This window comes from Lissotriton helveticus, chromosome 1_1, assembly GCF_964261635.1.
Source record: "Lissotriton helveticus chromosome 1_1, aLisHel1.1, whole genome shotgun sequence".
Classification (NCBI taxonomy): domain Eukaryota; kingdom Metazoa; phylum Chordata; class Amphibia; order Caudata; family Salamandridae; genus Lissotriton; species Lissotriton helveticus.
Window position 1 is genome coordinate 134,454,781 of NC_136057.1, and position 13,681 is coordinate 134,468,461.

General features: G+C 41.5%; 1 protein-coding gene across 1 annotated transcript in view; it reads left to right on the top strand.

The window, feature by feature from the left end:
• Positions 1-13,681, top strand: part of LOC144770645 (N-acyl-aromatic-L-amino acid amidohydrolase (carboxylate-forming)-like) — a 123,511-nt gene that overhangs the window by 41,810 nt on the left and 68,020 nt on the right. Inside the window, exon 3 of the mRNA XM_078655383.1 lies at positions 2,575-2,668. Coding sequence (XP_078511509.1) covers positions 2,575-2,668 — 94 coding nt within the window. The remainder of the gene's footprint in view (positions 1-2,574; positions 2,669-13,681) is intronic.

Below are 13,681 nucleotides of genomic sequence, written 5' to 3' on the forward strand. Positions count from 1 at the left end.
CGAAAGCTTAAAAAACAGGGGATTCAGATACGAGCCAATGACAGCAAATTAAACCCCCCCTCTCTGCGTGACTCCCCCTCCCCATGCAACTCCCCTTCCCCCTACCCGCGGGAAATGCTGGCCGCAACGGTCTTTCACCTTCATGTAACTACATATAAAATAAGGCAGAGATTAAATATATATTAAATGCAAGTTAATTTAATCAGTGGCAAAAGTTCTTTTGTACATTATGACACCTCTGTTAGTTAATGCACTGCAAAGATCTGTGTCTGTAAACAGAACCATGGTTGGTTCAATGGAGGGTAGTGACTTGTGTATGTTTAGGGCCAAAAGGTCCCAGCCTGTGACAGAAAGCACTGGCAATATTTAAGGCATTATTTTAAACTTGCATCGCACACAGTATAACGCTGATACTAAATGTGAAAATGGTTTAAGATAAAGTGCTTCCAAAATATAGATTGTAGTAATACCCAGACTGCACATAGTGCAGCTTTTTTTAACTGTCCATAAAAGCACACACTGCAAAGCTCAGCTGGTAACTCCCTTGCAATTAAACTGTCATCAGGAAGTTTCAAGTGATTACATCTATTAATGCCAATAAACTTCTAGGAACATTTACATTTCTGACCGGCACCCTGGCAGGAAGGTTTGTTTATCTATCTGCCCCTCCCTGTGTTTCACAGCACAGGAGACGCCCTGCCTGACACTTCAGGAAAAGCATTTAAACTCTCGAAATTACCCATCCCGGGGAGGGAAGTTAGAAAAATATGGGCACCTCGTGCCCCTCCGATCTCCCACACTTCGACCTCTGCATGTATGTAAATTAATAGGAAAATGAAAACTGAGAATCCACACTGGAGGGAAGCAAATCATGGAAAATTAATTATAAGGAAATACAAACAAATCAAAGGGTAAAGGAAACATCTGAAAGAAAAGATAATGTTAATGAAAATTGTTTATTACATTAAACTTGGGAGGAGCTTAGGACTTGTGAGGCTTTTTGGGTTCAGGGATGGCTGCTGTTTTTGGGGGAGAAGCAGGGTGGTTTTTGGTGGTCAGTGATCAGTTGAGGTCAGACATTGAAAGGGGTTTTAGGGATGAGGAATGGGGAGATTAGGGGGGGATAAGGGTTTCTAAGGATCAGGAATAGGCAGAGTTTAGGGGTGGAGAGGCTTTATAGGGTTCATAAATGAGTCTGAGTTAGGGGTAATGAGGTGTTTAAGGATTATGGGGTGGGTGGAGTATAGGGGTTTTGAGGGGGTTGTAGGGTTCAAGGGTGGGTGAGTTTAGGTGTTGTGAGTGTTTCTGATGCTCAATAAAGGGCCGAGTTGAGGGTTGGTGAGGGTTTTTTAGGGTTTAGGAATAGGTTGAGTTTAGCGGTGGCAAAGAGTTTTAAGGGTCAGGATTGGGTGAAGTTTAGGGCAGTGAAGGGTTGTAAAGGTTCTGGGATGGGTTAAGTTTAGGGTGGTGATAGGTTTTAAGGGTTCAGGTATGGGTGGGTTTTTGGGCAGTGAGTGGTTTTTAGAGTCAGGATTGGGTGGAGTTTAGGGCTGTGAGGGGTTTAAGGGTTCAGGGACGGTGCAGTGTTGGGCGATGAGGGGTTTTAAGGGTCAGGATTGGGTGAAATTTAGGGCGGTGAGTGGTTTTAAGGGTTCATGGATGGGTGCAATGTTGGGCAGTGAGGGGTTTTAAGGGTTCAGGGAAGGGTAAAGTTTAGGGTGGTGATACGTTTTAAGGGGTCAGGTATGGGTGTGTATAGTAGTGGTGAAGGATGTTTTAGGATTTATGAGATAGTGACGTTTTGGGGATAGTGAAGGCCTATAAGTGGTCAGGACTGGGTGGGGCTTAAGTGAAGAAAGAGTTTTTAAAGATTCATGGATGGGCGTTGTTTGGGGGCAGAAAGGGATTCTAGACTTCTCGCTTTGCCACTGGATTCAAGCTAGCCTAGCTATTGAGGGGTGTTACCCCAAAACCGGTCCCAGGATGCTTTTCCCGGTCCAGGGAAGACCTTGTTTGGCTGTTATGTGGACTGTTCCCATGAGGCACAGGGTCAGACTGATTTGCATATAGCTGGGTCTGAACTGAGGTGGTGAAGAGAGCTAAAGAATGATGATGGATTCAACCCAGATCTGTGACTGGGGTTGAGTGTCTGAAAAGTGTTAGTGCTCTGTCCATCATCTCTTTGTGTTTACTTTGTTCGCTCTAAGTCCTGTGCTCACTTTGCCACTTGATTCAAGCTATCCTGGCTGATGAGGAGTGTTACTCCGAAACCAGTCCCAGGATGTTTATTTCCGGTCCAGGAAAGACCTTTCTTGGCATTTCGGGCAGGACTGTTCCCATGAGGCACAGGGCCAAGACTGATTTGCATATGGCTGGGTATGAAGCTAGGGTGAAGAAGTGAACTAAAGAATGATGATGGTTTCAACCCAGATCTGTGACTGGGGGTGAGTGTCTGAATAGTTTCAATGCTCCGTCCATCATCTCCTTGTGTTTGCTAACACCCTGACGTAAATCAGTGCAGTGTGATCTCAGCTGCAGTGTGTCCCTCACACTCTTTTCTTCTGACCTTCACAGAAACACTTTTCTTTTCTGAAGACTAACATCTACCTGCACATGGCACCCAAGAACACTTCCGGGCGAATCACGTCCATTGTCCGCTGTGGGATCAGTAAGTAATCAATGCACTGACATCATTTTTAATGTCTTTACATAAATAGAAATCCAGTAGTTGTGTCAGGACAAGCACATAAATGAACTTACCATGGGGTAATAGATGGTAAGTTAAAGTAATTGACTTTTAAAAGAATGCTAATATTACATATCGCAGTTGTGAATGAGATTCTCTTCCCCCTCAGAGGGCGTCTAAGAATGACATGGGGGTATTTCAGGTCTTCTTCAACCACACCCCAATATTCTCAAAGTCAGGTTCAGATACTTCCTGGTAGCTGGGCTGAGCTCAGGGCTGCTGTAAGGAACCCCAGAGAGAGTAGTCTATAATGCAAAACCAGATGGCCCCGGTAACTTGAAATTATATGAAAAGCAAGGCATAGGATTTTTAAATGTTGAAAGGCCTGTGGAGGAGCAAAGAATGCCTAGCAGGATGAGGCGCCCAGCAGACAAGATGGAGACAGGCGCAGTGAAATGGAGGCAACACAATACAATTGCTCAAACATGTGAGGGAATGCAACAGTCGCAAATGTCCAGAATATGCTACAACTGGTTCCAGCACCCATGCACAGGAGAGCAACCACTCTCCATGACTGATAACGCATTTGCTGAACTCTCTGAAGCTATTCCATCAGAGCCATCCAGCATGGGTCGCACATGCCCCTTGTTTGCCCAGGCTTTCCCACAATCTATTTGAAGACCTGGGGAAACTTAGAGACTTGTTGATGAACCAGTCGCACCTGCAGTGCACTCTGCAAGCATTCGCTAAACTTCTACGGACACATGCTCTTACATGAAGGTATGCACCAGAACTAAAGAAGGCGGAAGCTCTCATCTCAACACCAGCACCTGAGCGTTCTTCGACATGGCCACAAATGTGAGTAGTCGCGATGGGAGTACCGTGCCAGTGTGGCCATGAAATCCTGAGTTGGTGATGTTTAGTGCAGACACATATCTAAAACATACTCTGCTCACTTGGGTGAGTGGTCATGCTAGTATTCCGAGTTGCCCCTGGTATGCTAGTGTGCTATCTACATTTGGATTATCCTGAGGTCTATTTTCCTCCAAAAAAAACAAAGCCTGAAGATTTGGGATTTCATCAGTGAAAAGACTTCCCTATTTGAGACACCAAGACTCTCTAGGTAGCGGTGAGGACACTGATATCAGGCATATTGAGTCTAAATGTGATTTTAGCCCTGATGAAGATTACCACAGCAGTGAAACATGTTGATTCCCATGAATTAGCCCATACAAATATAGTTGTTTTTAAAATAGTGCTGAGATTAAAATGAACATTTGTTTCATGGACAGAAACATCTCCCACTGTTTTTATTTCCTTTCACTTGGTGCGCCATCTGATATTATCCGTCCAATAAAGTCACCATCATTTTACTAGTCAGGATACACGGTTTGGTGTTCACAATAGTGCTCATCCCTCCCGCCACCTTTGCCAAATCCTGGGACACACAAATGATGAGAAGCCCAGGTGTTGATTCACACTATGTTTGGAGGTGTTGCCTCTCATTTTTTCAGCCCTTGGGTGATTGTTGGGCCCTATATTTGATTGACATTTCCCCATGAAACTACCTACTCTCAAAAATACACTAAGATTCTTTCTGAACTGACGTCAGAGTCTCATTTACGTTGAGTCCTACCTGGAGTTTTGGTTGCTTATTATTTTTGATTGAGAGTGATCCTGGGTGTATTTTCCTTGTACTCCTCTCTTGTCAGTGGTGATGGCCAGTCTGGGGGGTATGTGAAGTTTGGTGGTACTAGGACTTCTCCCAAATATGGCAACCTCGAAATAGCCTCCTTTGTCTCAACCATGTCTCCTTTAACCATCTCAAAGAGAAGGGCAACCACAGTCTTGATCTCAGGAATGTCCAGTACCACCTGGGGTTATCAAATATGGCATCCCTCCCCCTTTCATGGGGAGTTACTGGTGCACATTCTATTGCTGTAAAGGCACAATGCAGACAACATGACCATTCAGGCCTGGAAAGAGGGTGGTTTTGGTACATTCTGCGACTAGTACTCCAATTAACATTTTATTACTTTCAAGGATGCGCGGTGGTTTAAGTCTCTTCCAGCACTATGCCAGCCTGACCCAATTGGCCAGGGAGACCTGGACCACCTGTCCGGGGGAGCCAGCGTCTTCCGGCACGTTGGGTATCCAATTAACCTGTGGGTCTGGTCAGCATTTGGGATACTCATTATCCAAAGGTATGGTGGCTGATGCTGCGAGATGCCGTTGCGTACTTGGGTGACTTGGGACCAGGGGGCTCCACTGGCAGACATGGACTTGTCGTACATAGGTATACTTACCAAAGCAGCTTCTAGCAATGCTCGATTTAAGTCATTCCATTACGATTTCCTGCTTCGTACTTATATGACACTCCTGAAAATGCAAACATATCCCAGACCCGGTCGGACGCCTGTCTGCATTGTGCGAGCCCAGGGGCTGACTTTTTACACCTGGCCTGGGAATGTTGGTCCTTGCAGGACTTTTGGGTGGAGGTGGATGACAAACTAGTACATGCCACCTCATTGCAGTGCTCCTTCACCCCACAGTCTTGCCTTTTGGGTAATAAAAGCGGACATAAGGGGTGCAAGATGGCAGCAAATACCTCCAGATCAAGATTGTCTCTGCCCGACGCAGGGTTGCCACAACATGGATAGGGATGTTGAGGAATGGACACTGGCGGAAGAGACTCACAGGTAACTAAGTAGGAGAGATGAGAATGTAGAGGATGACCTGAAAATATAGAGGGCCCTGGGAGACATGTTTCTGGCTAGTGGTGACGTTTCAAGGAGTGGTGTATCTACTGACATGGAAAACTAGCGCCTCAATTGGTCTTGGGATGGATTTGAGGAGTGCCACAAGACTGGAGGGAGGTAGATGCTTCTGTTCTGCATTGATTGATGTATTGCCCCCATGAGGGCAGTTGTTGTTGCAGATATTGATGTGGTTCTGTGCTCTTTTGGATCCACTGAATGATATGGAGAAGGTTCATGGCTGCAATATTGGTTCACCTGAACTTATAAATTAAGGTTTTAAAAAAAAGAATTATTGCATCACTCAAGCAAGACACAAATCAAACTTTGGGTCAACTCTAGAGGATGAATCATAGTAGATGACAATCTAGTTTACTGCAGCTCTGTCATGGCCCAGCAGGGTCCAGGTCCCTAAATATTTGAGTTGGCTTGGATGCTGTCAAGTTCAAGCTGGATACCGGTCCATAAACTCTTGCGATCGCTTGGGTGCTGTCATCGCCCAAGAGGATCCAGGTTCTTAAACCCAGCAGGATCCAGGTGTGTAAATGCTTGAGATGTCTTTGGTGCTGACAAGGCCGAGCTTGAGCCATGTCCGTAAAAGCTTTAGGTGGCTTGTGTGCTGTCATAGCCCAGTAGGATCCAGTTCACAAATGCATAAGTTGGATTGGATGCAATCTTTTTCCAGCAGGATGCAGGTTCATAAACACTCAAGATGGCTGTGGTGCTGCTATGACTCAGCAGGAGGAAACAGCCTTTACAAAGTGGCATTTACCACACAATACCTTTACCATGTATCCTTTACCACACAATGCCGTTACCATGCATTGCCTTTCCTCTGCAGGACTTAACCATGCATGCCTATACAATAAAATGGTTAGTATATATCAGGTAAGTGTATAAGTTTGTATGTAGATGTATACATATTCACTGGAAAAAAGCAAATGTTAAAGTAACATTATAGTTAGGTGAATATGTCAGTGACAACATTAAGGTTTTGAACTGAAGAAACTCATATAAATTCAGCAGTTATGGCTAGCAGCGCTAACTATAACTGCCCCCCATGCACTGCTTATGACACTACATATTACATCACTCATGATATGTTCAATTACATCATTTATGACATCACTGATGACATCTCAATTGGCATCACCGATGACATCACTAATGACATCATCTTAGCTTCTTTTGTGCACATTGCTCAAATGTCTTGAAGTAGTATTTTGTAAAACTTGAAGTTGTTTCAGAGAGCACTGATGAATACCAAAATAGAGGGTATTAAAATAATCCGACCTCCAAAGAACCAAGGCTGTGACCATTAATTTTTGAAATTTAAATTATATAAAAAGGAAGAATCTTCCTAATCTTGCGCAGAAGAGGTGTGAGGTCATCAATTATGTCATTTGAGATGTCCTCAGTGATTTCATCAGTGATATCACTGGCCATGTAATATGGAAGGCCTTAAGCAGTGCATTGTGGTGGGGACATAAATTAAAGTTAGCTCAGGTAACTATAACTGCTGAATTTCAATGGTTTGTACAAGTAAAATCTAAGTCTAACTATAACAACATTTTAACCTTTGGTTTTTATAATTACTTTTTAAGGTTCTTAAATTCTATTTCCCAACTATAACATCCCTGTAACCTTTGGTTGTTTCAGTGAATTTCAAAGGTTGTTTAACATTATTTCTTAACTATCACATCCCTGTAAACTTGGTTTCTTTCAGGAAATTTCTAAGGTTTTTTTAAAATTTTATTTCCTAACTTTAATCTGTAACCTTTCAGATTGGGTGTGTGAGTGCTTGTATATATTGACTAGTGGGTGTGCGAGTGGCAGTGAAGGTCTGTGAGTGATTTTCTGCATGGGTCTGTGAGTGAGTCTGTGAGTGTCTGAGTCAGTGTGTGAGTGGGTGCATGAATGTCTGAGTAGGTCTGTAAATTGATGTGAGAGTGCCTGAGAGGGGGAGGGAGTGGGTTTGACAGTGCCTGAGTGGGTCTGTGAGTGGGCACACAAGTATCTGAGTGGGTGTATGAGTGTGTATGTGGGTATGTGAGTGGGTGTGTGAGTCCCTGAGTGGGTCTATGAGTGGACATGTAAGTCTGTGAGTGGGTGCATGGGTCTGTGAGAGGGTGCATGAGTCTCTGAATGGGTCTGTGAGTGGGTGCATGAGCCTCGGAGTGGATCTGTGAGTGGGTATTTGAGTCTCTGAGTAGGTGTGTGAATGGGTGGTTAAGTCTCTAAGTGAGTCTGTGAGTGGGTGCATGAGTCTCTGAATGAGTATTTTAGTGGGTGCATGAGTGTCTGAGTGGGTCTGTGAGTGGGTGCATGTTTCTAAGTGGGTCTGTGAGTGTGAGTGTAAGTGTCTGAGTGGGTACGTGAGTGGGTGTGGGCCTTGGAGTGGTTATATGAATGGGTGTGTGATTCTCCGTGTAAGAGGGTGTGTTGGTGCATGAGTGTGTAAATGGGTTGTAAGTGGGCACATGAGTCTTTGAGTGAGTCTGTGAGTAAGTGCATAAGTCTCTAAGTGGGTTTTGGAGTGGACGTGTGAGTCTCTGACTGGGTGTGTGATTCTCTGAGTGGATCTGTGAGTGGGTACATGAGTGTCTGAGTGTGTCTGTGAGTGGGTGCATGACCTTCTGAGTGGGTCTATGAGTGGGTGTAAGAGAGTATGAGTTTGTCTGGGAGTTAATGCATTAGTTTCTGAATCAGTCTGTGAATGTATTAGTCTTTTTTTAAAATTGGAGATATTCATAAATTTCTGGTGATGTTACACGGGGTGCCACGATGATCGTTGCGAAGATCACACATGGAGAAAAAAAATATTTCTCAATTAATTTTACATATAAGGATTCCCTCACACACTGCTATATTCCAACCATGTACCCTGACCCCTTCTATTACTTTTAATAAATATTTAGAGCCCTCGATTAATCGCTAAATAGTCGCAAAGTATTTACGACCCTAGATATACAAATGTATTTGTCTTTAAATATCTCAAAAACTACTGAACGGATTTACATCAAATAACAAAAAGGGCTCTTTGTGGACCAAGAGCTACTTTTCTGCCAAATTTGGTGCAATTTCGACCAGTGGTTCGGGCAGAAGTTGTGTCTAAATGCTCTATGGTAATTAACATTGGAAACACACTTTGGTTTACCTCTCCTTCTTCTCAGCTCCTGATTGATGAATCATCCCAAAACTTTCCATGGAGAACTAGACTGAGCAGGGCACTTGTTTGGGAATATTTTGTAAAGATCTGTCATAAGCATAGCAGCCTAGAGTTATTACTCAGAGTCGGTTCAGCGTGATAATTTATACTACACATGAAAGAGGGTGTGCACTACATACTAACCTATGTAGGCATGCTTGTTTTGCTTCAGAAGAAGGGCTGTCTGTACGTTTTAACCACAGTATGGAGGGTGCAGGTTGATTGATCTTTAGCACCTTCGGATCTTGATTGTTTTTAGTAAATAGTCTCTTTTTTGTCCACTGTTGCATAGGATGTACACTTTTCTTAGTAGATTCTTTTGAATACTTGTTGGGGTATTTCTCATGAGATTTTCACTATTTGAAAACAGTGGTATAGAAGTAAGTCTGTCCATAGAGTAAAAACTGTTTACAGTAGTCAGTTCGTTACTGATATCAACTTCATTTCTTAATGTAGGTTCGGTGTCTGTCAGGTGTTTCATCCAGATAAAAGTGATCCATAGTAGGGCATTAGTTAAGGAATTGGCATTCACTATTTTGTCATTTTATGAACAGTTGTATACAGGTTGAATGCAATACTCAGTGAGAATTTCCCATGTATCTGTGATAGATTGTTAATGTGAACTATCCTAAATGTAAACCCATTGCAATGTATACAGAAATATGCCCGAAAAAAGAAGTTTGGAAGATGTCATCAGTGATGCCATCAAGGATGTAATTTGATATGTCATCACTGATGTCATAAATGATGTCATAGCACGTCATGAGTGATGTCATATGTTACATCATAACCAGTGCATGGCATGCGCACAAGTTATAGTTAAAAAATAATTGTTTATTACATTTATTTTCAAGAAAATAGAGGTAATTTATGATTCAGACAAAACAGGAATTTGATACTTAAAAACAGAAATCCTTGGAGAGGCTAGTCTGTCACATTGGTCCATGACCATAGAATCAAAAGAAGAGAGAAAAACTAGAAGTATAAACAATACACCTTCAGCGTCATCATGTTCCCCCAGCGTGCGCGGGTAAAATGACGGCCAAAATACCAATAATAACCATAACGTTTCCTACATGTGGGGTAGGAGGTAGAGGAGGAGGTAGGGGAGAGAAGTTCAGTGATAACTGTGCAATTACGGAGAGGAGGAGAGGAGTAGGAGAATCACATCAAACCATTCCAATATAGGACAATATAGGACTTATAGTGCTTGCAGAGGGTCGCAGCTCCTTGGACACGAACTTCCAACAACCCCACCTGGACCCCCTAATCATGTACGATCACTGGGCAAGGGTGTGCCAGTGAATTCCGTGTGGCATTCAGGGGGTGAGTTGTCTTCTGAGTCACTCTCCCCCTCAGTGTCACTATTGTATAACTTTGTAATCATGCTGCCTCAGATCTCAAGATCCTGTTCTGCGTTATTATTGGTATGGACTTTTCAGGGCCTTCGCTCTTCAGCCATTGTCCACTCCAGAAGATCAGATACCCACTTAGCCTGTGTAGGGGGTGCCAGGATTGCACAGTGTGTTGCTATATGCCTACATGCAAGTACAAACCCCTTCAGGGCAAATTTGTACTGCATTTTTCCCCTTCTTGGGGAGAGGTAACAATCTCAGTAAACATTCACATATTGTTAGATCTGCTTTTACTCTGCGTACCTCATCTGCCGCCGCGTCCCAGAAGGGGTGGAGCAGTGGACATTTCCAAGTAACATGGCCGAAATCAACTGGGATTACAGCACAGAGATTGAATCCCGCAGATTTCTCTAAGTACACTCTGTGTAGGTGCTGCAGTGTCAGGTAGGCTTTAAGTAGATTGGCCTCAATTTGAACCTGGCATCACTGGTCACCTCCTGTATTTGTGCCAGTGTCCTTTTCTATTCGGTATTCGCAAAAATGTATAAACCAATGCACTCCTGTTGTAAATAGAATTTTTTTGATAATCGTTAATAGGTAAGTGGTGCTGGAAGGTGAATCCTCCTGAGTGAGAGGCTAAAGATACTATTGAAAAATGATGCGCTGTCATCACGTAGTGAAGGGCGTTTCCAGCCAGCACTCTTAATTAAATCAAAACGCGTAGTACTTTCAAATTGAATTCCTTATGTTCTTCATTCATTTTCATTAATTCTTCATTTGACATTATTCTTCAGGAGGTCCTGTGTTATCCCATCATAACAATAGATTTATAATTTACTTTGATATACATGATATGTATCAATATGCCCAATGCATTTTGGGCGGTAGCCCTTCGTCAGGGGCTTTATGTCTATGGAAATCAAAATAAACTAGTTATCAGTACAACCATTTTATGAATCAGGAAATGGAGATAATGCTGAACTTGAAGTGATTGAGTTCATGCTGGATGAAAAAAACGTGGACATGCTTGACCAAAGTGACATAGCTTTCATTGAAGTTGTAGTGACAAAAAAACAGTGAAATCTGTGAGAAATAGTGACCAAAGGAAAGTATACTTCGTATACTTCATGCAAAAACGGCTACACGACGCGAACATTTTTGCGTCTGGATGTGTGCCCACATTAGTTGATGTGACTGATAAGAGACTAGAGTCTGTGTTTGTTAATGTCTAATAATAAATGCTGTGGTACAAACACTCACATAACTAACTGTTGTCCTAAAACTCGGCACTCAGAAGCGTGTCTGTTGTGGGCAGTATATCGTAAAACGCTGCGCTTAGAAGCTTGTGTCTACAAATATATAATTAATATAATAAAAAGTAAATATATTGTGTATGTATTACACATATTTCTTTCTGTGAGGTGAATAAATACGAATCCTCACCTCTGTTGGAGTAAGAGCAAGTTTGAAATTCGGAGTTCTGATCGAAAAAGTGCATTAGACGCGCGTGCATATTTGTAGACGTGGGGTAAACCGGAAGTGAAAAAACGTCATTTCCGAGTTAAATGTAGAAGCATACTATGAAATGCATACTAGTTGAAAAAATACTATACAAACCCATATTGTACGTGAGTACTTAGTGAAAGAATACATGTGTGAATTGAGACAAGGTGCAATTTAAAAACCTGGCAACAAAATTGGAGTTCTGATAGAAAAAGTGCAATGGACACGTGTGCATTTAAAAAGACGCGGGGTTAACGAAAGTAAAAAAACTTCATATCTGACTTGGATGGTGAAGACATACTATGTCAACATGTAATGTATACAAGTTGGGGAAAAATACTATACAAACCTGTATTGTATGTGAATACTTAGTGAAAGAATACATGTGTAAGTTGAGACAGGTACAATTTGAAAACCTGGCAACAATAATGTACCCTAACAAAAGTGTGCTTGATACTACATGGAGGTTTAGATATTCAAATACATCAAAGGATAAAAACAGTCTAAATCAATTGACGTGTGCTAAATCAAGAACATTACACAAATGTACGTGATAATACCCAACCTAAGAAAACCTTAAAGAAAACAATGACTGATTGTTCTTATTGTTCAAGTTATATTGAATCAAACTATTGTCAAGGAAAACAGCTGAAGTCCATGCGTTCATTTAATCCCCTGGGATTAACAGTGTCCATCAGATTAATCCAAAATATCTCTCTTTGTAGAAGGAATTTTGCATTGTCACGTCCTGGTAGTATCTGTACTTGTTCCAGAACTAAGAACCGTAATTGACTGATATTGTGTTGTTTCTCAGCGAAATGTGCAGCTACTGTTGACTTGCAATTTTTAGTTTGATATTGCTTTTATGTTCATTGAGACAAATTCATATCCTTGTTTCTGTTTTACCAATATTAGCTAAACCACATCGACATTTTAATAAGTATACCAAGTTTTGACTGTTGCGTGTGGCCGTTACCCTGAGTTTAATTGTAATCCTGCGTCTAGGATGTTGTATGGTATTGCCTTTAATGATGGAATTGCAATTGCCGCATCATGCAGGGTACAGTTCCTCGAAATGTTTTCTTTTCAATCTCCAGCTTTGGTGTTTTTATGATTTGTTTATTTAAATTCTTAGTTCTGAGATAAACAAATGTGGATTGTGAGTTGAAAATTCCTCTGAAATCATGTTCCGTTCTGAGCATAGGCCAATATTTTAATAAAGTTTTATTTTTTTAATTTGAAAACTCTGTGTACTATATTTGGATACAAATACGATTAACCTTTCTCTAGGTTGTTGTCTATGGCTGTGTAATAAACTTTCTCGAGTTCTGGTAAGAGCTTTAGCAATGGCGGTCTGTATTATGTCTTCAGGAAATCCTCTTTCCCTGAATTTATCGGTACACTTTTTCATACTTTCTTGATACAAGTCTTCAGTGGAAGAAATGCGTTTTAGCCTGAGTAGTTGAAAATACGGAAGATATTTTTTTAAAGCTGGTTGATGAAAACTGTGATAGTGGAGAAGGTTATTACGATCAGTGGGTTTAGTATACACACTAGTTAGAAGCTCACCATTAGTTAAAGTCACACAAGTGTCCAAAAACGTGATTTGTTTAGTGCCTATAGATGAGGTGACCTGAATCCTTTAATTTACTCTGTTGAGATTTTCAATGGATTGTAAAAGGTCGACCTCTAACCTTGCCATAGAATAATAATATCGTCAATGTATCGTTTGTACAATATCAGGTTTTATGTCCATGACTCTTGGTTTATTATGTGATCCTGTTCAAATCTATACATGAAGAGGTTTGCATACGCCGGTACGGCGCAATTGCCCATCGATGTTCTGGATGACTATATATAGTAGTGGGCCTTCCTTTTAAAGCAACTGTGATATAGAGTAAAATGTAAGAGTTCCACGATGAATACTTTTAATCCATCTTTTTTCAAGATTTACAAGAAAAGATTCAATTCAACTTCTGTTATACCTAAGTCATGTGAAATGAAGGTATATAATGCCCTGACATCTATGGTACACATGATGGTAGTTGGAGTAATAGTATTTTTTACTGATTATAAAATGTATAAAAATTCCATGGTGTCCTTTATGTACGTACTCATGCTTTGTACTAGTGGTTGCAAGTGTTTGTCTAAATATTTTCCCACTGGCTCATGT